The 26,461-nt window shown below is 50.5% G+C and overlaps 1 protein-coding gene across 2 annotated transcripts; it reads left to right on the forward strand.

Moving 5' to 3' along the window:
* Positions 1–25,632, forward strand: ACSL6 (acyl-CoA synthetase long chain family member 6). 2 transcript variants are annotated; one of them, XM_042881650.1, is made up of 21 exons: positions 1–237; positions 6,304–6,524; positions 7,651–7,765; positions 8,511–8,575; positions 8,791–8,892; positions 9,004–9,103; positions 9,508–9,686; positions 10,122–10,154; positions 11,258–11,309; positions 14,454–14,527; positions 16,636–16,713; positions 18,517–18,651; positions 18,957–19,091; positions 20,280–20,375; positions 21,281–21,353; positions 21,504–21,592; positions 22,170–22,286; positions 22,530–22,673; positions 22,819–22,920; positions 23,240–23,311; positions 24,072–25,632. In XM_042881650.1, the coding sequence occupies exons 2-21, from the start codon at positions 6,330–6,332 to the stop codon at positions 24,210–24,212; spliced, it is 2,097 nt and encodes a 698-aa protein (XP_042737584.1). In that variant the 5' UTR covers positions 1–237; positions 6,304–6,329; the 3' UTR covers positions 24,213–25,632. The 2 variants fall into 2 exon arrangements, with proteins under 2 accessions (XP_042737584.1, XP_042737583.1); XM_042881649.1 differs by lacking the exon at positions 1–237 and adding an exon at positions 434–487.
* The last annotated feature ends 829 nt before the right edge of the window (positions 25,633–26,461 follow it).

Raw genomic sequence — 26,461 nt, forward strand, 5'->3', positions numbered from 1 at the left:
CGGCTGTGACCGCGCAGCCCCGCGGAGCCCCAAGGGTTACAGCGGGCAGCCCCGCGCTAATACAGCCTAAGCTGATATTAGCCAAGCTTAACTTCTTTCGGCAGTTTGCAGATGGGAAGGGGGTGGGACGTCCTGCAGTCAGCAGTTCTCCACGAGCCCGTGAACGCGGGCGCCGGCGACGGAGCCGATCATGAGCTGAGCTCGTGGGACGGACAGACGGACGGACAGACTGCTGCGGTGAGTGCAGCGTGCTGTGCTGGCGAGTGTCCGTGTGTGTGCAGCGCGGTTCCCACGGCACGGCTGGCGGTGGGGCTGCGGGGCGCTGAGCAAAGCAAAGCGGCTTCGGGGCTGCAGCGCGGCGGGCGCTGCTGCTGGAGGACTCGGCCGCGCTCAGCGCAGAGCCCGGCGGCACAGCCGGCAGGATGGGGATGGAGGCCAAGCAGCAGAAAGCAGCAAATGTGGGATTTACAATTTTATGTTTGGTTTGGTTAGTTGCTTTTTTTTTTTTTTTTTTTTTTCCCCCTCCAGATGTCTCTAAGCTTTAAAGGGGGAAAAAGCCGCAGCTCTGGCTGAAGCCCCGTGCGGGCTGAAAGCTGCAGAGCTATGCGGGTCCTCCAGCCCTCGGGCGCTGCATTGCCCGCCTGCCGTGGACAATGACACGGGGTGCAAAAGGAGCGCTGCTCCCTGGGCTGTCTGTAGGGCTCAGCAGAGTCATCTCTCTGGGCTTTGCTCCCCAAGGTCCCGTGTGTGCGGCACGGCTCGCTCCCGGCAGCAGGAACTCTGCAGAGGGCAGCGAAATCGTGTTGCTGTGGCTGAGACCCTGCGGGTTGGCAGGCTTTGTGTACGTGGTGTTTCTCCACCCTGTGGTGAGGTGGGCTCTTTGCGATGGGTTGTAAAATGGGCTGGGTTGAAAAGGACCGCGATGCTCATCTTGTTCCAATCCCCTGCTATGTGCAGGGTCACCAACCAGCAGAACTAGGCTGCCCAGAGCCACATCCAGCCTGGTCTTGGGTGCCTGCAGGGATGGGGCATCCACAGCCTCTTTGGGCAACCTGTTGGATGTTGTTGTCTTTCCTGCTGCAGGGAGAGGGGTTGGGAGCTCCCAGGACAGGTGACGATGTGTGCTCTGCCAGAGCTCTGTAGGCACCTGGGTGGAAAGTGTGAACAGTGTATGTGATCCACAACCAAACACTGTGGTTTCACACTGCCTTCCAGCACACAAACACACGTGTGCCCTTTGTGCATGTTAAAGCCTGCCAATGTGTGAACTGCAACTGTTGGTTGGGCTGCACGCTGGAGGTTAAGCACAGAATGTGGGAACCCCATCTGTGGGCATGGAGCATTGCATTTCATGGACACATGGTGTGGTTTCTTGCTTGCCCTCTTGCTTTGCTGTGTGCCTGTTCCACCCTCCTATTGATGGAGACAGGGTGGAGGTGCAAGAGGATGCTGTCAGGAGCCCTCACTTGTTTCTGGAGGATTACAGCATGGTGGGTTGGTGCTGCTGCTGGGCACCCTCAGGTGCGCAGTGCAAACGTGGCTATCTGCAGTTTTACAGCACAGACCCCAATGCAGTGACCATTTCACTGCCCTCACATGCAGGAGAGCAACCTAAAGTGATGTTCCTTTAATGGCACAGTGAGATCCCCGTGCACGGTGCAGAAATAATTCCAAGCTCTGGCAGGTTGCAGGCAGTGTTGTGTAGGTGGTGACTGCGGGGTCTGGCAGGATGCAGCAGCTCTGTGCAGCAGACATGCTGTGCCATGTTGCACCATGCCATGTTGTGCTGTGCTCAGCTTTCCTCCCTGCTGCACCCATGTGGGAGAAAGGAGCCACTTTCCTCCAGGTCTTTTGGCACGTGCTTTGCATCTTCCTTAACTCTTGCTTTCTGGCCCCTTCCTCCATTGTTTCAGAGCCAAATGAGCTCTGAAATGTCCAAAGCTGCCTGCAGCTGCTGGTTTGTTTTGGGATAAACCTGGGCTGGGTTCTGTACTCACATTGCATGTGCACAGGGCAGGATGAAACCTGCTTGCTCCAGAGCTGCCCTGGGGGCCCCTCGCTACTCCCCATCTGTGTGGATGGGGTCCTTCAGAAAGCTCTGTAACTTGCAGGGCACTTGATTGGTAATTAACCTGATCTAATTATAGCTGGCTTACTGGGAGGGTTGCAACTGTATTTATTATAGCTGGATCATGACACGACTGTTACTTTTTTAAGCTGCCATTTTCAGTGCCATTTCCCAGTAGCAGCCACGACACCATCTTCATGGCCGTGCGCTTGGCACAGTCCTGATCCAGCCTCCACGGAGCAATTAAAGATGTGTTCTTCATTATAAATATACCAGAGTGACGAGGCAGGAATTGGTGAGGGCAGCCAGCCCACAGGTGGGGAGGGGGTGCTGTGAGGGCCTTTCCAACCTGAGCCACAGCACCATATAGTGCAGGGGACAACCAACCATCAGTGCCATTGGTGACAGGGTTGGGGATGCTTCAGCAGGGAGGTGAGCGTTAGCATCACCAGGCCTTGGGAAGCTGATGGACTTGAGATGAGAGCTGTGAGCCATCGAGTTTTCCTCTTTTGGTAGGAGCCTTAAAACACTTTCAGGGCATCCCAACACTTCCTTACCTGGAGGAGTGGCAGATGGGGACCAGCACTCAGCCTCAGCTCTCCTGCACGCTGCATCCCAGTGCTGTAGAGCATCACCACTCTGCATGTGGTTCCTAGGAGACTTTTAGGCCACTTCCATCTGTGAGCTGTAACTGAGTGAGGAAGGGAGTGGGGGGCGAAGCCACAAGGAAAGGGGCTTTGGCATGGGAAGCCAAAGGTGATACGGATGTTGGGGGTCGAGGCTGTGAGCAATGGCACTGCTGGCACGGCTGCTGGGTAATTCAGTGAATCATTTCTCTTGGCACACGATGTGCTGCGGATATTTTGGATGCTTTAAATACCTCTATTTGCACCGCGATGATTGCGTTCTCTCTGTAAAATCAGTCTGTCAGCACACTGAGCTCCCTGTTTGCATTTCTTCCCATTTTAGCGGATGCTTGCAAAGAGCTCGCGTCTTGCAAATGCGTTTCCTTGCAAATGCATTTCTCGGCAGCGGGAGGCCGGGGCCGCTCCTCGGCGTTGCCTGGAGATCCGCATCCTTTGTCTGTGCCTTCCCTCTGGCAGCACCGCCGTCCCCAGCAGCTGAGGGGCTGTGCGGGGGGAGCGGAGCTGCTCTGCACCGCGTGTTGCTGAGGGGCTCCATTGGGAACGCAGGGCGAGAGCAGGGTGTGGATGTATGTATTTCAGGTTGGATGTTAGGAATAATTTCCCCTTTGAAAGAGCGGTCAGCAGTGGCACAGCCGCCACGGGATGTGAGGAGCCACGACCTGGGGGTGTTCCAGAGCCGCGGGGATGTGGCACTGTGGGATGAGGTCGGTGGGCATGGCTGGGGTTGGGGATCTGAGAGATGTTTTCCAACCTGAATGATTTGGTGGTTCTACGTGTTAATCTGTTCGTATATACGTGTGTGTGTGTGTGTATGGGCACGAGTGCCCGGCTGCAGCGCCTCCCTCCGTGACAGGCTGCTGCGGGCTGGCCAGGAGGGACAACGTGGGGGTGGCACAGGGATGGTGCCACACTCCCACCCAGGCGCAGAACCCCCTCCAGCACCCGGCCCGTTGGGGCTAAAGAGGCTTAATACCAGAGAAACCCCGCTCCTTAATAGTCCTTCTGGCGGGCGGCCAGCAGAGCAGATTGGCCGTGTCTGATTCCCAAAGGGAGGGGAGAAGGACGTTTTTCATCAGTAGAATGACAACCTGCTTCCCTTCCGTTGCTTGCTCTCTGGGTGCTGCTGCAGTGCCCTGCGGAGGTGCCGCAGCCTGGCCAGCACTCAGCCCCTCTCCTGCTCCATCCACCAGCAGTGCAAACAGCTGCCCCAGAGCAAACCTGATCCCAGCAGTGGTCCCCTCTCTGTCTTTATGCTGACTGAGTCTCAGCATAATAATCCAAAAATTTTGATTATTTGTTCTCTTCTGAATTATGACTCTCTGAGCTGCAATGCAACCACAGTCAGTGAGGACTCATGCTTTTGCTTTGATTCTTCAATGAAATCATTGTGACTTGGCCCTGCAAAGGGTTAAGTGTAAACAACTGTCTTTTATGTACTGTGGCACATGGGAGTCAGTTATCTCGCAGGTGGTAAAATGAAGCACATGCAAGGGTCTGGGATGAGGCTTGGTGAGCAGGGAGTGTTTTTTGATGAGAACACACCATCCCCAGAATCTAAGCAGTGATGCAGCACGTGGATGCAAAGCGACCGATCTGTCTGAGGGATGATGTTGCATGAGAAAGGCTTACAGCAAAGCACACACCTGCAGGAGCGAGAGCAGGAAAAGTTTAGGGGAGTTTTAAATAGCTTTAGCCTTGCACTGGCTGATAATCCTGATAATTAGTTACAGCTGACGGAGCACTGAGAGCCCTGTGTGCTCATCACTGGTGCTGCTCTGCTGAGTGAAGTGCTCTGCCTCCTGGGCTGGGATGTGCTGGGAGCTCTGAGCAGGATGCTGGCTGCTGGGTGGGAGACCCAATCCAAGGGCCAGGCCGATTTTTTTTTTTTAAATTGTAACTATGATTTTTAATTTCTTGATCGAGAGGAGAAAAACAGGCAGAATAATAGAGGAAGTGAACCCACCCTGCAGCATGGGGTGCCTGGGCAGCACTGCTCCTCCCAAACACTCTGTGGTCCTCTCCCAGCTCTGCTCTGTGCAGTTGACCCTATGGGCTCATAAGGGTGCATGATCAAGGTGAACTGGTGCAAAACTGGGGCAGGGGCCGAGCATCACCCTTTTGCCTGTATTATCTCTGCACCAGCACTGTGCTGCTTTTCCATTCTCTCCAGTGAGCAGATCTCCAGAGCAAAAAGCTCAGGAAAAAATTGCAGTGGGGGTGGGCAGTGCTCCCATAGACCATCCCAGCAGCTCCTGGAGGGGATCAGGAGTGGCTGTGGGGTGCTGAGCTGCTGGTCTGGGCAAAGAAGAGGGCTGGTGCTGCTGTCAGCCCTATGGTGAGTGAGGTCAGCTGTTCGTTGTGTCTTTTTGCTCACAAAAAATTAAAAATCTCCCCCAGAGCCAGGTGCAGAGGGGGGCCATTTGCAGGCTGGCTTGTGCCCTTAGTGTGAATATGGGAAAGGGCTGTGAGGGGGGGGTAGTCCTGACCCACAGTGTGCCCCAGACGCTGTTCCCATGAGGAAGAAAGCCAGTTTGTGCTCAGGTCAGTGGTGCCATTGTGTGGGGAGCCATGGCTGGGGGAAGCCCCTGCATTCATCTCTCCTGGCTCTGCATGCTGGAGCTCTACCAGAGAGCAAAGGGAAGGGGCTGCCCAGCTCCTGCTGCAGAAAAATGTTGTTGTTAAGATCTTGCCTGCTTGTAAGATCACAAATAGCACCGTGGGGCTTAATAGGAAACCCTAACTGTTTGGAACACTCACTCTGCAGCATCTGCTTGGCTCGTCTTCTGCAGGGCTGGCAGTTGCTGCAGGCTCCCTGGCAGAGCACTGATACAGGGACCTATCTGTAAACACATGTCTTTTAAGATGCCTCTTGTGTGCCCAGCACCCAAATGCAGTCCCCTGAGCACAGCTTCACCCAGCGACCCAGGAGCAGGGAGTTGGTACGCCAGCTGCAAAGCCACGGGGTACAAAGGTGGGGGGCTGGGACTGCCTTGCTGTGCTGTAAGATGTGTCCCCGAGGCGCGGTCCCATCCCAGCCTGGGTGGTGCTGGGTGGGCCCTGCAGTGCCTGTGCCTGATACCCTCTGTGCCTTATCCCCAGCCGGCACTCCCAGGTGGTTGTTCCAGGAAGCTCTACAGTGATGCCCTGTAACTCCCTTTGCCTTGAACTGCCCATAATTTAGCCTGACGTAAACCATAACCATCTCTAAGTTGGCACAAAGAAGGAGAGCGGTGTTGTGGATATATCTGTGCAGCGTGCTGCTCCGTGGGCTGATGGCTGGTGCTGCATGGCCTGATCCTGCCATCCCATGGGATGCTGCAACCTATTCTGATCGTAGCTGGGGCCCACGGCTCGTCTCAGCCTGGAGCAGATAAATCTCACCATGGGTTTGGCAGCCGCATCGCCAAGCAAATGCTCGGATGTCCCTCAGGAGCGAGCTGCCTGCTCCCACTCACTGCCGTGGGGATGCTGCCTCCTCTCTCATCCCTTTCCCACATATGCTGCTCTCAAATGAAGGATCTCTTGGCCACAAGGCTGGGGAGCATCGCATTCCCAATGGCTGAGGAGGCCCTCCTTCGGCTCTTACAGAAATCACCGTGTCGCTCGTGGAGAAGATGCAAGCTCAGGAAATCCTGCGGAGCCTGCGGCTCCCTGAGTTCGATGACCTCAGCCAGTTCTTCCGCAACCTTCCTGCCACCGCGCTGGTGGGCATCGGTGCCTTCGCCGCCGTCGTCGCCTACTGGTTTGCCAGTCGGCCCAAGGCTGTGAAGCCGCCCTGTGATCTGCGCCTGCAGTCGGAGGAGGTCGAGGTGAGGCTGGGTTGGCACTGGGGGTCACCACGTACCCAGGGAGGGGCTGAATTCTCCTCGTGGAGATCACAGAATGGTTGGGTTGGAAGGGACCTTAAAGATGATGGAATCATAGAGTGGTGGGGTTGGTTAATTTGCCCTTTCTGTAAAGTGAAAAAACTAGAACCCAGCCCATTCATTTATTCTCTTATTTTTTTTAATGCCATCTTGATTTTAGCTTTGCCTAGCTACCAAGGGCTGAAAATTGCAGCAGCAGGTATTACATGAATATTTTTACACTGCAAGGAAACCACCCACCCCCACAAGAGCTCTAAGACCTCTGTTCTTGTTCATGTCGGTTACCAAGTGGTGGCTGCTGCAGACTTTTCAGTGAAGTGCAGAAGTATACCCAAATCCACTTGTGAGGCTGAGCAGTAATTAATGTTCGTGCTCTTAAGAGGTCTTAAAGTTTAATGAAACTGCTCTATTTCAAGGAGGAGAAATAGTTCTGAAAATCGTTTCAATTTAAACTCGTATCTTCAAATCCTCAGTGTTTCAGTCTTTTCCACATAAAACATTCTTGCCTTCGATGCCAACAACTTTTTAAAAGGTTGGGAGGAATGTAAAGCCCCATACGGATGGGGATTTACAGAGCCTTCCTGCTGACTGTCCCCATTACTCCCTCCCACCCAACACCACTGCTACAGTTCAGCTGTGTCCGCAGGAGATCACAGTGATGGTGGCACCTGTTTGTCCTTCCTATCCCATCTCTGGGAGCCATTAGGAGCCCCTCACTGTTTTTTCCCTCCTTATCTGTCCGGCTGTGGTGTCAGCCCATTTTATCTTCCTGCTGTTATCTCCTGATGGGCTGAGCCTGGAGCCTGTGCTGTGGTCTGGGTGTCCTTGAGGAGATGTCCTGGAGCTGTCACTCCCCTGGATGTCCCCACTTCGTTATCCCCACCAACCCAACATCTGACCCTCACCCAGCATCGTTTGAACCATCGATTTTTTCCTCCCGTGCTATCTGCAGATTTAGAACTTGAATCTCTTTGGGAACTGCCAGCCACCCTCCTCCAGCAATGATCAGGGCCGAGTGCTCATCTCTGGGCTGTGGTTTCCCATTGCCATACTGTGTTGTGTCACACAGGGCCTGGATGGGGCACGCCGCTCGGTGATTGGGGACAGCCCACAGCTGTTGACCCATTACTACGACGATGCCAGGACCATGTATGAGGTCTTCCGGAGGGGGTTCAGCATCTCTGGTGAGAGCATGGGTGATGGGATGAGTGGAGAGACCCAGTGAGGTGCCAACATTTCGGTCACCAAAAGATTTTTAGAAGTCAAAAATGTGGGAGGACAAGAAGTCTTTTAAAACCCAAGTAGTGTAGGAGGGTGACTGATTGTAGGAGGCCAATGAGGTGTGGGAGGCCAAGTGAGAGTGGTGTGGGTCAATGTTGAATGCCAAGGAGTTGGAGCCTGCAAGGCTGGGTTGGCCAAAAGGGTGCCCTGGGGTCTGGATGCTGTTTTGCTCCTTCCTGCTCAGAATTAACCAGGGCAGCTTCAGCATCTCTTTTACTGATAACGGAATGCCTGATTTACAAGTAATCACTGGGGAGTTGTAATTAAGGTTACAATTAGCACTGTGCATTATTTTGCATTTAATACCATTGAATTTCACTGTGAAGTCTCTTGGTACCATGAGGTCCTTTTGCTGCCATGGGCAGACAACTTAATGCCCTGAATTCTGCAGCATCAGTGACGCTCATCATGCATTATTCACTTCCAGAACACTTCTGAATATATTAAATGAGGCTGATCTAGGTGTAGATCTGAGATCCCAATAGAGTTCTCTGCCTGTTGCTGCTTCTCTATCAGTTATCCATCCAGTTCACACCTTATTGCAGGGCAGGGGGCTGTGCCAAAAGCTCTCTGGGTGCATCCCCACAGCGTCAGGCATCAGTTCCCAGCACTGTCCCTAATCCTGCCTTCTCTGCTTCTGTCTTCCAGAGAACAGCCCCTGCCTGGGCTTCAGGAAGCCCAAGCAGCCCTACCAGTGGCTGTCATACAAAGAGGTGAGCTGGAGCTGAACCCCTTGTGGAGCCCTTCTCCCAGTGCTCTCACTCTTCCTCGAGTTAAAAGCACCCTAAGCTAGAGATAATGCAAAAAGTAGTGTTTTTACATAGCTGGTGCAATAATCTGAGAGTCCCCCTGCGTAGCTAAGTCTTCCCTTTAACTGCTGCTGCTCCTGTTCCTCTCTCTGATGTGCTTTTTTCTCCCCAACTTCCAGGTGGCTGAAAGAGCAGAAGCTCTGGGCTCAGGGCTGCTGCAGCAGGGCTGCAAGCCATCCACAGAGCAGTTCATTGGGGTCTTTGCCCAAAACCGCCCAGAGGTGAGGTCTATTTTAACTTGGTGATGTCTCACTAATGTACCCGACTCGTGAGACTGCTTTCTTTCCAAGTGTGTTAAAACCACCCCCACCATTTCTTTTCACCTCTGGCAGTGGATCATTTCTGAGCTGGCCTGCTACACCTACTCCATGGTGGTGGTGCCTCTCTATGACACCCTGGGTCCTGGAGCCATCCGGTACATCGTCAACACAGGTACCACCAAATTACCATCATCTCAGAAAGCAGCCGTGTCACTTGGAAGGTTCATCCCCTTCTGCTTCCCAAAGGACAGCTGCTGAAGTCTCTTAAGAGGTTTTGATGGAGCTGCTGTGCTCCGGTGGGAGTTCTCATGAATTTCCTCGTGTTCCCTCTTGGATTTATAGCTGTGCACAGTGTGCAAGTTGAGTACTTTGAAGTAGGTCCTAAAATAATTGTTGATGTCAACCAGTCTTTCGGCAGTTAGCTAAAATTGCAGTGATTTTCAAAGAGAACGTGTTACATTCTGGGATCTCTGCTGTTAGCCCAAAGTACCAGCACTGACGCTGTGTGAGCACCCAGCCTTCAATCAAAGCGGATTTGCAGTTACAAAAACAACTTGTTTGTCTGCTTCCTTCCAGCGGACATTTCCACAGTCATTTGTGACAAGCCTGACAAAGCCAGGACGCTGTTGGGCCACGTGGAGAAGAAGGAAACACCGGGGCTGAGCTCCATCATCCTGATGGACCCCTTTGAGAAGGAGCTGATGGAGAGGGGAAGGCGCTGCGGGGTCCGCATCCAGAGCATGCAGGAGGTGGAGGTGGGGCTGTGCTCTCTCTTATTCTCATACACTTTGTGTGTGGAAGCTGTAAGAACCACCAGGACATGTAGATTACATGGCAGGGTCAGTGTGGGGGGCTCGTGGCTGTTGATGCAGGGCTCAGTTTGGTTCCTCGTAGCGTTATCCCCTTGCTGATAGGAAAGCTGGTATTTCACACTTCCCTGTTGCAGGAAGGCATCAGCTGCTATTTAAGCCTCTTTCTATGAAACAGCCCCAGCCCAGGCACTGCTTGAATCCAGGAATGACACTGAATGACATCCAAGAAACTTTGGGTACCAGGGATGACTTCAGAGCTAGCCACAAATGCCTCAGCTCCAGCTCACACTTTCCCTCAGTGGTTTGCAATCATTAGCCAGCAGGCAGTGCCACATGAATTATGGTGGAAATCACCTTTGTTGCTTTAATCTCTTTCAGGACTGTGGCCGGGAGAACCGACACGCGCCTGTGGTGAGTGCTGTCATGCTGCTGTTCCATTGAGAGCTGCAGCTGGTTGTTCCCCTGGCAGAGGAGCAGCAGGGCTGGGGCAGCATCCTGCAACCCTCCCTGTGCAGGCAGCAGTGGGTGCTGTCGGTGCCAAGAGCTGGAGATGTGCTTCCTTTTCTTCCTACACTCTGCCTGGGATGCTTAAATGAAATTCATTCACGCTGAACGTGTTAATGAGACAGTAATTAAATGCCAGTGCTAAGCCATGCTAATTCCACTGCCTTCCCAGGCACCACCACTGCTTTTGCAGTGGGGTTTCTTTAACTCAGAAATAATACTCGGCACTATTCCCATTCTTGAGATTGCACTGATGCTTTCACCAAGGGTTCCCATGCCTTTGCAGAGCTTTCAAAAGTGCCTTATAATTTCCGGGGTGTTAATTTATCCATTGGGGATCCAAAAGGATGCAAATGATGGTGCTGAGAACGTGGAGATACTGCTGGAAATGGGACCTGCAGCTGCCTGGGGACGTTGGCCCTGTTGTGGCTAACAATGTCTTTCAGCACTTATCTGGAAGTCAGTGAACTGTCCCACATTTTCCCAGAGCTACAGACAGCACCTGCACGATTACTGAGTGCAGTGGGGAGAACGTGGCTGGATGATCACCAATAAATGTATATTTATGGAATAAAACCAAACGAGTGCATTTGGAAATTTTCAAGGTGTTGCAATATCATCTGAAAAGCAAACACTTTGTTCCTGCCACCTGTGTGATTAATTTCCCAGACCCAAAGGAATGCTTTTGCTTCCATCAGCGCAGTATCTCAGCTTCATGAGGGCGTGGGTTATTTTGCTGCAGGGAGTATTGGCATGCATTGTGAGACACGAATCTTCCATCAAAGCCTTGTTGCAGCACAGCACCACCTTAATGCAGATGGAACAGGCAAAGACTCCTTGACAATTGAAGAAATGTGATGAAAGGAGAATTGCCAATGGCAATGAAAGCTTTTTATGGCAGAGTTGGAATATAATTGGTTTGATCTTTATGTTTATACGATGACAACGTTCTGCCATTGACTCTTCCACGTTTGCTGATATGATTTTTCATATTTTCCCCCTGTTTCCAGCCTCCCCGGCCAGAAGATCTCTCAATTGTCTGTTTCACCAGTGGCACTACAGGTAAAGGAACTGGCATCTCATTTGTGAATTATTAGGACAGTTTATTGTTACTGATAACATCTCAATATGTGCAAATAGAATGTTACACTGTCGTGACAATGGTGTTTGTATGTATTTGTATTATTTATGTATATAGGTTTCCATAGAGCTGGGCTTCCCTGGCTCACGCTTTGGCAGTACAACTGAGCAGTTTTCTGCAGAGCTGCCCGTGTTCCTGGCTCCTGTCCTGCAGTGCAGACACGGAGCACTTGGCTGGTTGCTTCCTACCTCCTGCAGGCGTTAAAGGGACAAATGCCTGTCTGCAGTGCTGTGCTCTGCCTCCTAAGCACAGCAACATGCCCAGTGCCTCTGTCCTGCAGAGGATACCCCAAGCAGGCACTTAGTCCTCTCGTAGAGCCTGGTTTGCTTGCAGCCTGTTCCCTCAAACACTCAACCTCCCCAACCTCCACCAAAAAGTCCCCCAGGCAGACAAAGCAATGGGCAGAGCGCAGCCCTGGGAGTGCTTGGGCAATGTGCAAAGAAGCACCAGGCAGCCCTGGAGACCTCATCCTACCACCTGGTGCTGCCCAGAACACCCCTGACCACCCTCAGCTCCCCAGTGGGCAGGAACTGATGCTGCGTGATGGGAGAGTGACCAGCTCAGCCCAGGAGCATCATCCAGCACGAGAAGATGACATACACTGCAGACAGGTAAGCAGCTTTCAGTGCTAACAACCCTTTGCTGCTCGGGTGGTATCCAAAGGCTGTGTTCAGTTGTGCTTTCTTGCGTCATTTCTAACTCTAAAAGGAGTTTGCAGGTGTGTGAGTTTGGGAGCACTCAGCTCAGTGCGGAGCTGAAAGGAGCAGTGTTGGAACTGCAGCATGAGGGGCTGAGCCTGGGGGGGGCTGTGCCAGGCAGTGGCACCTCTTGTACTGGGGTTTTCATTGCAAAGTTAGGCTTTATTTCCATTAGAAAATGAGTTTGTTTATTTATCTGCAAACATGGTCACAGACTGGTTGGCTTTCTCCCACCCAGTGCAGACATTTCTGGTTCTGATGGCAGAAGGGCTGGCTCTGGGTAGCCCACGTTTGGGTATTTCTAATGACCACATTGAGAGTTTCCTCCCGAGAAACAACTTCCCATGGGCTTTTCCAGTTCTGAGGGTTTTCAGTTATAGTTCTGTGACATAAAAGCAATCATTGCTCTCAAGTTTGTAACATGGAAATTGTAAAGTTGGAAGTGATTTTAGCAGTTTATCAAAAAAACAGACCTAACAACCAGAAATGGATTTGAAATGGATTTGAACACTTGTTTTTCTCTGCCAGGGCCAGCTGTCTGTGTGCCTCCGTGGGGACAAGGGAGAGGCTGAGATCTCCGAGCTCGAGACAAACGTTCCATGCATTGCTGAGAAATCAGCAGCGCTCACAGATGGACCAAAGCACACAGATGAAACATCACATTACAGTTGTGCATGCTGGCTGCTCCCACACCACAGCCTGCTGCCCCCGTGAGGACTCCCCTGCTCCTGGTTGGATCAGAATCCCTTCCTGGAGCTGCTCAGCAGCCCAGCGATGCCTCCACTCCCATTCATGGGTCACACAGCTGTGACACTGCTGGAGGTGCTGGTGGGAAGAGCCACGTAGCAAGGCTGCTTTGTTGTGGATTGCTCCATCAGCCTGGCGCTGAGATAAGGAGAAGCTCCCACACCTGCTGTTATCAAAACAGGATTGCTGCACTGCGTTTCCACCATGGGATGGATGAAGTGCCTCTGTATGAGGAAATTCAAAGCAGAGCAGAGTCACAGCATGGCACAGGGTTTTAAGAAGAATTAGCTTTGCCATTCCTAGAGCTTCTAGAGCTATTCCTCTAGAAGTGGTAACTCTGGGAAAGGACTCCCAGCAGGGAACGCTCCTCCTGCTGGGCTGATGCCTGTAGCAACAGGAGGAACTAAGCACAAATGGAGACAGGTACTCCCAGCCCAAACAGCTTCACTCTGAACTGGATTTCTCCTGATGAAGTCTGAGGTCTCAGCATCTGAGGAATCTCCCAGAGAGCCCCCTGAGCACCCGTGGATATGGAGATGCTTATGCAATGCTGGGGAGCACAGCTGTTTGTGCAGTCGCCAAGGCTGAGCAAACCTGCTTGGGCAGACACAGCTACAGAGGAGCAATGCCTGGGCTGCTGGCATGTGTTTGCAGCTGGCGTTGGTTTGTGGAGTTTTCCTGAGGGCAGGACTCAGGTGTGCAGCTGGCTGTGAAAACACGAGCCTCAGAGCAGCATCAGCAGAGGCCAGCACCAAGGAGGGATATGTGTGAGATCCCAACAGCCCCCGCGGCCATCTGTAAGGATTTGGGACCAAATAACCCAAAGGCACTTGGAACACTGAGAGCAAATTTTGTGGTAAAAATAAGCTGTATTCAAAATGTCCTGTTCCAGTGCAATAAATGTGTGCAATAATTATTATTTTGGTTTGGGCCTTTATTTGCCTATAGGAGAGCTGGGTGAGGGCACATGGCTCAGCACAGCAGAGATGCCTGCATCCTTCCCAGCAGCTCTTTTCTGCAATGGACCCCTTGGGGGAGATGCAAAGTGGCTGGGACAGGAGGTGGCAAGGCACTTTGCATGGAGCTCTGTGCTCTGTGCAGCCCAAGCTGTTGGCACACACTCTGGTGGCTCTGTTTGAGGGCCATCCACAATTCCAGCTGCTCTGTTCCTGGTGGAAACCACTGCTCAGGGTCACTGATGGAAAGATGCGTGTGGTGCTGAGCCTACGGGATCATTTTATTACATTTTGAGTATTGCAATAAATGCCTTTGGTGGATGCTACTGCATGATGTGAGAATTAGATGTTTTAAATATAATTTAACAATATTATTTGGACAATTTCCTGTTGGTTTGCTCAGTTTTAAGCTTTTGGAATTGTAGAACCATAGAATGGCCTGGATTGAAAAGGACCACAATGCTCATCTGGTTGCAACCCCCCTGCTGTGTGCAGGGTCACCAACCAGCAGCCCAGGCTGCCCAGAGCCACATCCAGCCTGGCCTTGAATGCCTGCAGGGATGGGGCATCCACAGCCTCCTTGGGCAACCTGTTCCAGCACGAAATGAAGTGGAAATTAACCACTGTCTCATCTTTTAAGCTCTCCCTCTGTTCTTCCTTGCAGGAAACCCCAAAGGTGCTATGCTGACACATGGGAACGTGGTGGCTGACTTTTCAGGCTTTTTGAAAGTGACAGAGGTGAATACCGCGGTTGGGAAACTCACGTGCGTGGGGTTGGGCTTCTGCAGGGGCTGGAGATGGGGGGCTGTTGATAAGAGCCACGTTTCTCTTACCTGAAGGCCAATTCCCAGTCTGGGCTCTGTGAGGCATGGGGTGCTGCCATGGAGCAGCGCTGTCCCCATGGACTGGTGTGGGGTGAGGAGAGCAAGCAGAGCCTGCAGGGCTGAGCAGTGTCTGCTGCTGGGGATGCCTGTGCAGTGTCTTTAAACAAGGCTTTCTACACATATAATATCTATATACATACCTATGGAAGCATATGATTTTTTTAAGATCAGAATGGTTAATTTCATTTATGTTACCGTATATCTTGGTTTTGTACTGCAGCACTGGCCAAGTGCATGTATATTATATTATATTTCATGCAACTTTTGTTTTGAAGCAGTACAGGAAGCAGACTTGCTCTAGCATAATATTAAGAATTGCATGCAGCTTGTACTTACTGAATATAAGAATCTCTGTTGGTAGCAAACAGATGGTTCTGTGAAGCCATAGCATGCATGTGGGATGCCCCATTTATTGCAGCACAGCCCTTGTTTGCCCTGGGGTTGGTGTGTGCAGTACTGTGCTCTCAGTTCCCCAACCCTGCAGTTTTGTCCACCTGCAGGTTGCTGCCAGGCTCATGCCATAGGGCTGAGCTGCCCCAGGGGTGCAGGGTGCATGAGTGGCTGCCGATGCCTCGAAGCTGCATTCAAAGGGCAGCAGAGCTTATTTTGGAAGGGAACACCTCAGGGGAATGCGGTGCAACCCAGGGCTGTGGGCTCAGTGCTTGCTGACAGCAGATGCTTGTGTTAATCCCAAAGGTGTCAGGTTGAGGTGTCAGGCTGCTGAGTGTGCTCTGTCCTGGGGCACTGCAGGGCGAGCTGTGAGTGCAGCACAGATCCAGCAAAGTGCCAAGCACTTGGCATCTGCCAGCAACGTGTGAGCACCTGGAGTGAGGGGCACACAGATCACTGCTTGCACACTTTTGTGCCACTTTGGCTTAGTTCAGTCACTTTCCCAAGCGGATTATTATCTTTTTAAAGTTAACATAGACCTTTATTATAAGGTTGTTCTCAACTGCCAAGGCACTGCTTTCATTTAATTTGTTTAGCCGCAGTGGCTGCGATGCCATTAAATGGCAGCACCTTGGTTCCATTTAAAAACAAATCATTTTGTGCGTGGGCATTTAAAGCAGCACAACAAAGCAGCATGACTGGTGGTGCCGATGGCTTCATATTAGCAGAGCCCATTACAACTAATGTATAAATAGAGCTGCAGGCCCAACTGGCTTAGTTCAGGTGGACAAAATCTAAAGTGGGATGCTGGAAAGGCCCACGTTTGGGCTCCCTGTGCACACGCAGCTGAACCTCAGTGAGGTGTGCCCAAGGAGCACATTTTCTCCACCATGGAGCAGCGGTTCTGGTATAGCCATAGAGGTGGACTGGGGGTGTATCTGCCAATGTCAGGGGCCACCACTGCTGCATTCACTTTGCATTGGTTTCTGGCCTTGGTGCAAGCTGGTGGGTCATCAAGCTGTCCGTTTTCCTAATCCACAGCGTTATGGTGAGCTGTGCCCCTGACCATGCAGGCAGAAAGGCATGAACCAAGTAAGGCTCTTGGTGCAAAGCAGTGACATTGGTCACTTTCAATTTTTGCATCATTTGTTGCCTTTCTTTCCTCAGTGCGCCTGTCTGTGGGGCAGTGCTAATGCACTGAAAATCCCATTTTAATCCAGAAAACGATGAGGAAACACTAACAGCAATCATTAATTTCTGTAAGCTAAGTGATGCCACGTCCCCCGACCCAAATCAAAGCTTAACCAAAGGGAAAGCAATAACCGTGAGCTGTGATTGTGCCCACACTGCGCTCTGTGTCCATCTCCGTGCTCTGTTCTCCTCCCACTAACGCAGCTCCATCACTGCTGTGGCCCTAACGCTTCACCTCGTGCGCTGCTCCCTTCCTCTCTCGATGATCTTTCCCCTTTTGTTCCTCTTGGTGCCGTTTTTCTTTTTACCGTTTTATGACTCTCTTGTTGTCTTCCTGTCAGTGTTTCTTTCCTTTCTGTCTCCCATGCCCTCCACCTGCAGAAAGTGATCTTTCCGAGACAGGACGATGTGCTCATCTCCTTCCTGCCTCTGGCTCACATGTTTGAGAGAGTGATCCAGGTAAGCTCCTGCCCCAACTGACGTGGCCTCGTGGGGCCCCTTCTGCTTTCTTCCAGAGTCAGTGGTCTCCTACTTGTGAGGATGTTCACATTTCCTATTTGCCTTTAGCACACATGTTTGAGCGAATGGTACAGGTAAGGTCCTGGCGGCAGTGGAAATAGCCTTTTCTTTTTTTTCCACACCGAAAGAAATAAAATGAGTAAAATACTAAATACCCACCGACACCGCGTAGCACTAAAACACCTGCACTCCTCAAGGGCGCCGGGTCACGCTCGGGGGATAGCAATAATGGGAGCAAAGGCAGTTCTGCACCGTTATTTTCATCAGCTCAAATCCTTCTGATGCAGAAATATGCAGAACTCAGCAGGGAGCTGAGCCAGCACAGCACTGGGCATCATGCTCTGGGCATGGGCTGCATCCCCTGCACACAGCAGCTCACGGCAGCATGCAGAGAGAGCTCATACATCCCTTCTGGGAAACCAGGTGATGATTTGTGATAAAGTGCTCTCCCAGCCTGGAAATGTGGGAGCTAAGAAGTGACTCAGTGCACGAGGAGTAGGTCTGGGATCAGCTGCAGCCCAGCACCTTCCCAGTGCTGATGCCAATGAAACTGGATGGACAGCCAGGCACAGGCCTCCCCTTCTTAGGAGTGTGCCAGAAGTAATGCACTCAGCCCTGTTAAAGCACTTGCAAATTGGAACTGAAAGCCCATGAAAGATTTGGAGAATTACAACCCAGCATATCCTTGCTTGTCAGTTGAACCCTAGCAGGCACATGGGTCAGTGTGCCAGTGCTGCTCAGGCAAAGCACTTTGCTGCTAATGAGGACATAATAATTACAAAATCATCTGCCTGGGCAGGAATAGAGAATCTTTTGAATAATCTCATTGCTGCTGCGCTGATAGGAGCAGCTCCAAAGCACGCGGTATGAGGAATGCTCAGGTTAAACTCCTGCTGAAAACACTCCTTCACGCAAAGAATTTTCTAAAGAGCTTAAAATCATCCCCAAAATTATTCCAAGCGACAAACACTGTGCTCCCCAGTTTTAGCCCACATCAGTAACTCCTGGGACTTGCAGTTGATGTTGTATAGATATGTTCTTTAGAGCTAGAAGTGCTTCAGAATAGAATTTTAGACTTCAGAGTAGAACTGCCCCATTGGAAGGTACCCACAGAGGTCACCATTTGCAGTTCTCAGTGAGCCTGCAGTGATGGCACAGTGGTGCAATTCCAGCTCCAGCGAGGTGGCTGCTGGCTGCCCTGCTGCTGGCACATCACAGCTCTGCTGCACGTCAGCTCTTCCCTCACCTGATGCAAAGCAGCCCGTTTGTTTTCCAAAAACATCCTTCCAAAACAAATGCAAACTTATTTCTGAAGCTTCTGGAGCTGTACTTTCCAGGCAATAAAAGCATCTCTGAAGAGGAGTTTCTGGGATACAGGATCAGGCGCTGTATTGCTAACGTAGTCTGTACCGTTATGCTTAAACAAAACTAAAGTATTAACATCTAAAAACCATCAGCACGTTTTGCAGCGTGCAGAGCCCAACTCCAGGCTTTTCCCCTGGCAGCAGCTCCTCGTTCTTCCAGAAAGTGGCAAATTTGGTGGATGCTGAGTTCCCAGTTCTGAAAATGCCAACAACCATCTGTGCAAAACTAACCTTTGTGTGGATAGATCTTTTCAAATCACCACTGTTGCCATACTGGAGAGCGAAATTTCGGGGGAGGCATTTCTGTGCGTGGGAGGGATGCTCTGCGCCAGGGGTTAAAAGCAAAGAGGTCTGACTTGGTCGTTTTCCTCTCCATCAGTCTGTAGTGTATTGCCACGGAGGGCGAATTGGCTTCTTCCAAGGCGACATCCGCCTGCTGTCTGATGACATGAAGGCGCTGCGTCCCACCATCTTCCCTGTTGTGCCGCGCCTGCTGAACAGGATGTACGACAAGGTGAGCCTCGTGGCTTTGCTTTTTGCTATGATGAGGATTCTGTTCCCCCCTCCAGATTATATCCAAGAAAATTCCTTCTTTCTCCCTCCTGCCTTGCACCCTTTCTGCACTGAGGCATAATCACTCAGCTGCGTTGCTGCCCTCCCTGTGCCCCAGCTGAGCCGCACAGCTATAGGTGCTCAGTGCTGTTGGTGGCACTGAGGGCTGTGATTTGGCAGCAGGCTGTACATTGGGTTGATGGCCGGAGTTGTGAGCCCCAGACCCTCCCCAGGCTCACCCGACCCGCTCTGCTCTCCCTGCTGCAGATCTTCAGCCAGGCAGACACCTCCCTGAAGCGCTGGGTGCTGGAGTTCGCCGCCAGGCGGAAAAAGGCTGAGGTTCGAAACGGCATCATCAGAAATGACAGCCTGTGGGACAGGCTCTTCTTCAACAAAATACAGGTATGGGGCTTAAAAAGCGACTCTAAGGTCAGAGAACTGTTATTTCTTCTAGTAGCAACCTGTGCTCCCTGAAGTCGGCACAGTCCGCCTGTCTGACCACCATACTGCAGCCAATTGCTGCTCACCAGTGAATGGGAGACTGAAAAACCGAATAGGAAAAGGAAATGGAGCACAGTTTGTCATTGCATTCACTTCTGCTGCTTTTCTATTTGTATCTATGCTCGGCACACCAATCTGGCCCAATGGGCTCGGCAGCACAGAGGGCGTGGGGTTCTGGGTGGGAGTCATTAGGAGAGAAGAGGAATAAGGGATAAAAGAGACTTCAGTGCTCTGCAGATCCTCCACAGATAATGATTGTTCTCAGGGTTGGGTTTCACTCAGGCAAACTCAAAGCTGATGTTTTCTGAAGGAAAGCAAGGGCGAGCAAAAGCCAGTAGAGCAAAATGCAAATGTGAATCTTGATTTAATAAGAGGTGCACTGCCATGTGCCATGCATCCCCTGGGTAATAAAGCAGATTAAAGTGGCTTTACACCAGGCTTTCCAGGCACCGTGCTGCTGTAGGAGGCTCTGATTACTTCATTTTTTAATTGGATAACTTATTTGGAGACACGCTGCCTCATTTATAACCAGAGGAACTGGCAGTGCCTTCCATGGGGCTGGGCAGGGGCAGCTCTGTGCTTGTTCCTTTTTGCTTTCACGGAGAGAAAAATGAAATGAAGGGAGGTGGGCAGGAAGCAGCACAGGAATGCTGTAGTGCCCCCTAAAGTATGCGCAGGGTCATCTGTCCTTAAAAAAGGGTGGCATTGCTTTGGGTTGCTTGGGAGCCTGTTCACAAAAAGGTGCCAGCAAGCACAGAAAAAAGCAGTGGGGAAGAGACTGATTCTTCCCCAGGGTTACCTCACCTCAGAAGTGCTGCAAGAGGACGTGGAATGGATGCGATGGAGCAGAGCTGTGCCTTGGGCATCATTTCTGCCCAGGAGGGGCACAGTCTGCTTTCAAGATTTAGCTGGGTCTTGTTCCTAAGGCAAGACTCAGGGTCAGTTCACATTTCCGTAGTACAGCTGACTGTTCTAGAGGGAACAGAAGTGAGGCCATTCAGTGCAAGCTCTGTGTAAGAAACACGCACAATTCGTGCCATCTGTACTGATCCATGCTGTTTCCTTCTGTTTTCTGGTGCTGTCCTGCAGGCGAGCCTCGGTGGGTGCGTCCGCATGATCGTGACGGGTGCTGCCCCAGCCTCTCCAACTGTCCTGGGCTTCCTGCGGGCGGCCCTGGGTTGCCAGGTGAGCCAAGGGCAGGGTGCTGGGACTGCATATGGGGCATCCATGGCAGCAGCAGGGCTTGTGGGCACCCAGCGTCCCCATGGTGGGGACAAGAGTTGACCTCGGGCACCAGGAGCTGCTGAGACATCCTACGTGTCTCAGCTCTTAAAACCATAGAGTCATTAAGGTTAGAAAAGGCCTAAAAGATCATCAAGTCCAACTATAGGATTGTAGAATCATTAAGGTTGGAAAAGACCTCTCAGATCCCCAGGCCCAGTGCCAGCCCACCCCACTGTGCCCACTGGCCTTCAGTGCCACATCCCCATGGTTCTGGAACACCTCCAGGGATGGTGACTTCCGTGCTCCCTGGGCAGCTGCGCCAATGCCTGACTGCTCTTTCAAGAATAAATTGTTCCTAATAGCCAACCTGAACTTGCCCTGCAGCAACTTGAAGCCATTAAGCGTGTGTCATTTATTACACAACTTTTATTCTATGTATAGATGTGTGAGAAGCCTGACCTGTAGGCATGGCACTTCAGATCCCCACCCTCACTGGAGAGTTTCTTCTCCCTGACCAGGAAGTCCAGGACAATTACAAAGCCTCATTCCAGAGCTTAAAATTACATGTTAAAAAAAAAAAACTTGCAAATTTTCAGAATGTCCCCCCAAAATACCACTTTTTTTCCCACTGACCACTTCCTCCTGCCAAGTAACATCCTGCTAGACGCAAAAGCAAACTGCTGGGCTTGTCTGCTCGCTGTTTTCAGCTCTCCATAACATTGTGACTCATAGGAAAGGTAGCTCTGCAGGGCCAGGGAAAGTCCCCATGCCCCGTCCTGTTGCTCACACAGGATCAGCTGGCAGGGCTGTCCCTGCAGCAGTGAGGTGCTGTGTGTGCTAACTCAGGGTGCCCATTCCTTTGGCAGGTGTACGAGGGGTATGGGCAGACGGAGTGCACGGCGGGCTGCACCTTCACCACCCCGGGGGACTGGACCTCAGGTAATGGGTTTTCTTCCTTTTCCACATTATTTCAGCAGACAGAATTCCTACAGGAAGGCCAAGCGTATCTGCAGCCACGCAACTAATAACAAAATGCCAATTATTGTTTGTAAGAGAGTGGACAAACGAGCTGCCAACTTTAATTGCCAGGTCATGTGGGAGCCCCTTTGCCCTGCAATTTAATCAGGCTGAAGGACGTGGAGGAGCTGAATTATTTTGCTTCTAAAGGAGAAGGAGAGGTAGGAACTCACATTTTAATATAAAACTCTTATTAGTGGACATTGGACTAAGTTGCAGCTATAGAAGCATTGTTTGTCTTTGAGGTGCACAAGTTTATTTAATACAGCCATCAGGGAAAGAAAGCATCAGTTCACTAACAGAGCAGTGAAGCATTTGTTAACAAGGGGCTGTGGCAGCACTGCCAGCCAATGCCACGCCTGATTACTTCAAAAGCTAAGGCTGAGTTAATTAGTTTGGCTATGGAGCTGAATTACTGTGATTTCTCCATTGCTGTCATTTCTGTATTGGGTAGAAATCAAACTTATTGAAATCACCTTTTTTTTTTTTGCTTTTAAACTGCAAGCCAAATGAAAGTCAACATTAAGCCAGTGGGGTTTGCATTTCTTCCTTCATAAATCCTTTGTTTGAAAAATTCCAAAAATAAATTAAAAAAAATTGTAGCTCAGTATATTTTACTTGCATGGGTCACAGTCACAAAATCAACCTTCAGCATACGTCAGTGAATCACTGTTTAGCTTGCTGGTAACCTCAGCAGAATAACGATGTAACTGAATAGCATCCCGACCTGCTTTGCAGATATGCGTGAAAGGACCAAATGTTTTTAAGGGTTATTTGAAAGATGAGGAGAGGACGAGTGAAGCACTGGACCAGGAGGGCTGGCTGCACACCGGAGACATTGGGAAGTGGCTACCTGTACGTACCCAGATGAGTGGTGCCTGTGTCAGTTGTGCTGTCCCATGCACACACTTGAGTTCTGCATGTGACCTTCCAAGCAGATCTATCCTTAGTAAAGATTAAGCTGAATTTTGGCAGAAGAAACTCAGATGTTCAGTGAGGTGCTTTCTGGCCATGTAAGCTGTTGTATTCAGAGTGGACTGGCTGAGCTGCTGTGGTTAAATAACCTCTCTGGGACCTCTCACTTCTTTCTCCTAACAGAATGGGACACTCAAAATCATCGATCGGAAAAAGCATATATTTAAACTTGCTCAGGGAGAATACATTGCACCAGAGAAGATAGAGAACATCTACATCCGCAGTGACCCCGTGGCCCAGATCTACGTCCATGGAGACAGCCTGCAGGTACAGCAGGGCCACCAGAACACGCTGCAGCACGTTGGTGAATTCCTGACCTAATTGGGCAAGAAGTGATAAAATCCCATCAGCCTGACAGTGAATTTGGTGCAGAGCATTAAGCCTTTGTCTGACCCTTCTGCTCTCCCTGCAGGCCTTCCTGGTGGGAATCGTGGTGCCGGATGCCGAAGTGATGCCAGGCTGGGCAAAGAAGAGAGGGTTTGATGGAACGTATGAGGAGCTGTGTAGAAATAAGGTTGGTTGTTGCACCTGCTCTGCAGTCACTGTGCTGAGGTGGGGTGATGTCCTTTCTCTGGGCAAGGACCATCTGCTCACTGAGGTCAGAGTGATGGTTGGACCAGCAGCACTCAGTGTTGTGCCTGTCCTAAAGCGTTAGCATAACCTCCTGTACTGTTAGCATTTGTGCCTTTCTTCGTTAGAATAATTGCTAATTATGAACTGTCCACAGGGAGCTTGAACTTATCTCTGAAATGTGTGTGTTCGTGATGAACAGTGATGTTAATTGTATGTAAGGTTTGTGGTATTTCACAGTGGATGTGTGTATTTTAACCCAGGAACTGCAGAAAGCAATAATGGAAGACATGGTACGGTTAGGGAAGGAGAGCGGGCTTCATTCCTTTGAGCAGGTAAATGAAACAATTAATTGTGGCCATTTTGGCCTTGGTCTGCCTACACTGAGTGGGGATTTATTAGCATTCAGTATATTGCATGTCCTCGTGGGGTGTGGGTGACGTCTGCAGTCTGATATCAGGGTTCAAGATGGATGCTTTGAAAAGTGGCTCCTTCCTTTAAGGCACTGCAAGGAACTGGGGCTCAAACTGCCCCTCTTATAACCAACATAGGGCAAGCTGCTGTCTTATTTCCAGCCCATGCACTGGTCCTTTTCTGTTGCTTGTGCATATAAGCACCTCAGGGGGAGAGATCTGAAAGCAGTAATGAAGAACAGAGCTCTAAAAGCACATTAAAAACAGTTTTTATAATATAAAATACTTATTTCTCTTAAAATAATGAACTTCCCAATCATTATGTATAGCTAGCAAGGGGCTTTTACTCTCATATTTCCTCTCATGCAGTCTGTTTCTGGGTGGTAGCTCCAGTGAATAATTCCCCATATCTGAGTGAAGCAGAAGCAGCATTAAGCAGAGGCTTGCTATTCTTCATTTCCCCATTATGCATGAAAATGAAACCTATATTAAAAAGAATCGAGTTCAGAAATGAAAAGCAACAGTTTGCAGTGCACATTTACCCGTGGTCGTGTCTGGTTTGCTCCTGCTGTGGTCTTCACCACCTTTGGTTTCATGCAGAAATAGAGGTCCACGTGCACACCTAGAGTCATGCATAGCGACTGAGGTCTCTGCTACAGATGTGTCCCTTTCCTCATTCCAGGTCAAAGCCATTTACATCCACTCCGACATGTTCTCAGTACAGAACGGTTTGTTGACGCCGACGTTAAAGGCTAAGAGACCAGAACTGAGAGATTACTTCAAAAAACAGATACAAGAGCTATATTCCAGCATCTCCATCTGAAACCACGGGAAGAACCTTCTGAGTAACGGACTTTGTAGCAATATTAGGATAATGCTCGACAGTACAGAGCCAGAATGACACAGCTGAAGCGGATGAGCATCTGAATCTTGCGTCTGAGCCTTTTCTTGTTTTAGGATTTCACCACTAACCACCATTTCCCTTTTCCTTCTGTTTTTCATCGGGTTTGATATCAGTTTTGTTCTATGGACACAGCAGGGCACCATCAAGAATTATGCTAAATTGCCACAAAATATACAGCAATTTCAATCCATGACTGAGGAAATTACGGAAACTTATTAATAACTATGAGCATTTCAAGACTAAACTGGGGAAAGTTTCAGATATGTCTGTTGATATTTGATTGTAAATAACCTACACGTCAGAGACTGAAATTGTGGATAAATCAGTACTGTGGTCTACCTCAACCTATCGGCGACTGATGGTGAAAGCCTGTGTTCTGTGATCTGTAACTCTAAGCTGGATATCGGTTTGTATATTAAGTGATAGTTTTTATATTTTCCAGGATGTAAATTCCATCAGTTTGACTGAATCACTAACAACCTAACAGCCAGAATGGAAACAAGAACAAATCTCCTGGTACTTGTGCTCAGCAGGCCTCTCAGTGTGTGACACCTAATGGACAACCGCTGCTTGGGATCCCAACAACGTGTTGGCAGTGCTGCAGGGCAGGAGCCCCCAGCCCCCTCCAGCTGAGCCCAGCACCTCCTGCATGGCCATTTCAGGCAGCCCAGAGCCCCAGGGATGCTGCAGCACAGCAAAGCAAGGCCTGCATGAGAGTCACCTGTGTCTGGTCCTTGGTTTATTACTTTGCAGCCTGGTTGGGCTGGTTCCGTTTTGGAGCACGTGGTGTGAGCAGAGCTGGGCAACGTGGGTCTTGTCTGGAGAACAGCTGGCCTGGGATGCAGCCATGATGGAGAAGAGGAGGAAATGTTGCTCCGTGTGGCCATGAGGGCAATTCTGGCCCCAAAATGCTGTGGGGAAATGCATTGGATGTGGGTGCTAGGAAAGCACTTCCACGTGCAGAGGCTTGGATCCACTTATCACCTGCCTTGACCTCTCTGCAATAAGCAGCAAGTTTTGGAAGGAAATACGGGATCCATGAGGAGGTATTGGAAGGGGCCAGGAATGGAGGCTGGAGAGCAAACTGCCAACAAAAGCACAGTGCAAAGCAGTGAGAAGCCATGAGAGCAGGGAAGTGTGAGCACTGGGACCGCTGAACCTGGCCCTACATCCATCTCTGTGCATTACCAGCTGCTGTGTGCTGCACCAGCACCATGGGGCTCTGTCTGCTAGACCTCTCTTGCTAGGGCAGCAAAGGCACACGTTTTTCACACACAGGGTGGTGAGGCACTGGCACAGGTTGCCCAAGGAGGCTGTGGATGCCCCATCCCTGCAGGCATTCAAGGCCAGGCTGGATGTGGCTCTGGGCAGCCTGGGCTGCTGGCTGGTGACCTGCACACAGCAGGAGGTTGGAGCTGGATGAGCACTGTGGGCCTTTTCAACCCAGGCCATTCTATGATTCTCTCTTAGACTGGAAGCCACTGTAGACTCTTGAAACTAAAAGATAAATTATTAATCCAACGTCTCTCTCATTTCCCCTCTGAAATCCCATTGCACGCTTTAAAAATTAAATAAATTGAATTAATGGGTTAGTTTTACACATAGGCTGATTTATGGCAGTAATTTCAGAACAAAGAGAAAGGAAATTGTTAGCATAATCAGTCACGCACAGAACGAGGCGATTTGATGTATCAAACGTGGGAGGGTTGGTCTGAATCCCATCTGTGCCTGATTCTTCATCAGATTCCGACCTAATGATTCATATCTGTTGAAAGCAAGTAAGAAAAATCGCTGCTGTGACCTGACAGCATTGGACCTTCATTTCTCATCACTGTACACAGCAAGAGAACCCCTGGGGAGTCTGAGCGTGGGGTGTGCAGTACCAGAGGCAGTCTGGCTCTTTAGGGCAGGTCATGCAGGAGTCTCATCCTGGAGGAGAGCAGCTCATCCCATCTGTGGAGCCCAAAAGCAGTCATCACATACAGATGCTTCAGCACAATGAAGGACCTGGCACCATTTCCTCTCCTCTTTTTTGAATAACAGCAAATATCTGTCATCTAAGTAAGTACAGGAAAGCTATTTTCTCCTGACCTGTTTCTACCGCATGAACTGTAGGATGATGCAAAATTTGGGGAGAAATCTGGGGGAAATTCAATTCTGATGTGTGA

The sequence above is a fragment of the Lagopus leucura genome, unplaced genomic scaffold (genome assembly GCF_019238085.1).
Source record: "Lagopus leucura isolate 7727_CA_CO unplaced genomic scaffold, USGS_WTPT01 Super-Scaffold_100030, whole genome shotgun sequence".
Lineage (NCBI taxonomy): Eukaryota > Metazoa > Chordata > Aves > Galliformes > Phasianidae > Lagopus > Lagopus leucura.

Excerpts from the sequence above, each read along its gene's own strand:
- ACSL6 (XM_042881649.1), top strand. The coding sequence starts at position 457 with ATGTGGGATTTACAATTTTATGTTTGGTTTG. Across the intron at positions 19,092-20,279 it reads TCTTCTTCAACAAAATACAG|GCGAGCCTCGGTGGGTGCGT; the intron begins GTATGGGGCTTA and ends GCTGTCCTGCAG. Across the intron at positions 23,312-24,071 it reads GGCTTCATTCCTTTGAGCAG|GTCAAAGCCATTTACATCCA; the intron begins GTAAATGAAACA and ends TCCTCATTCCAG.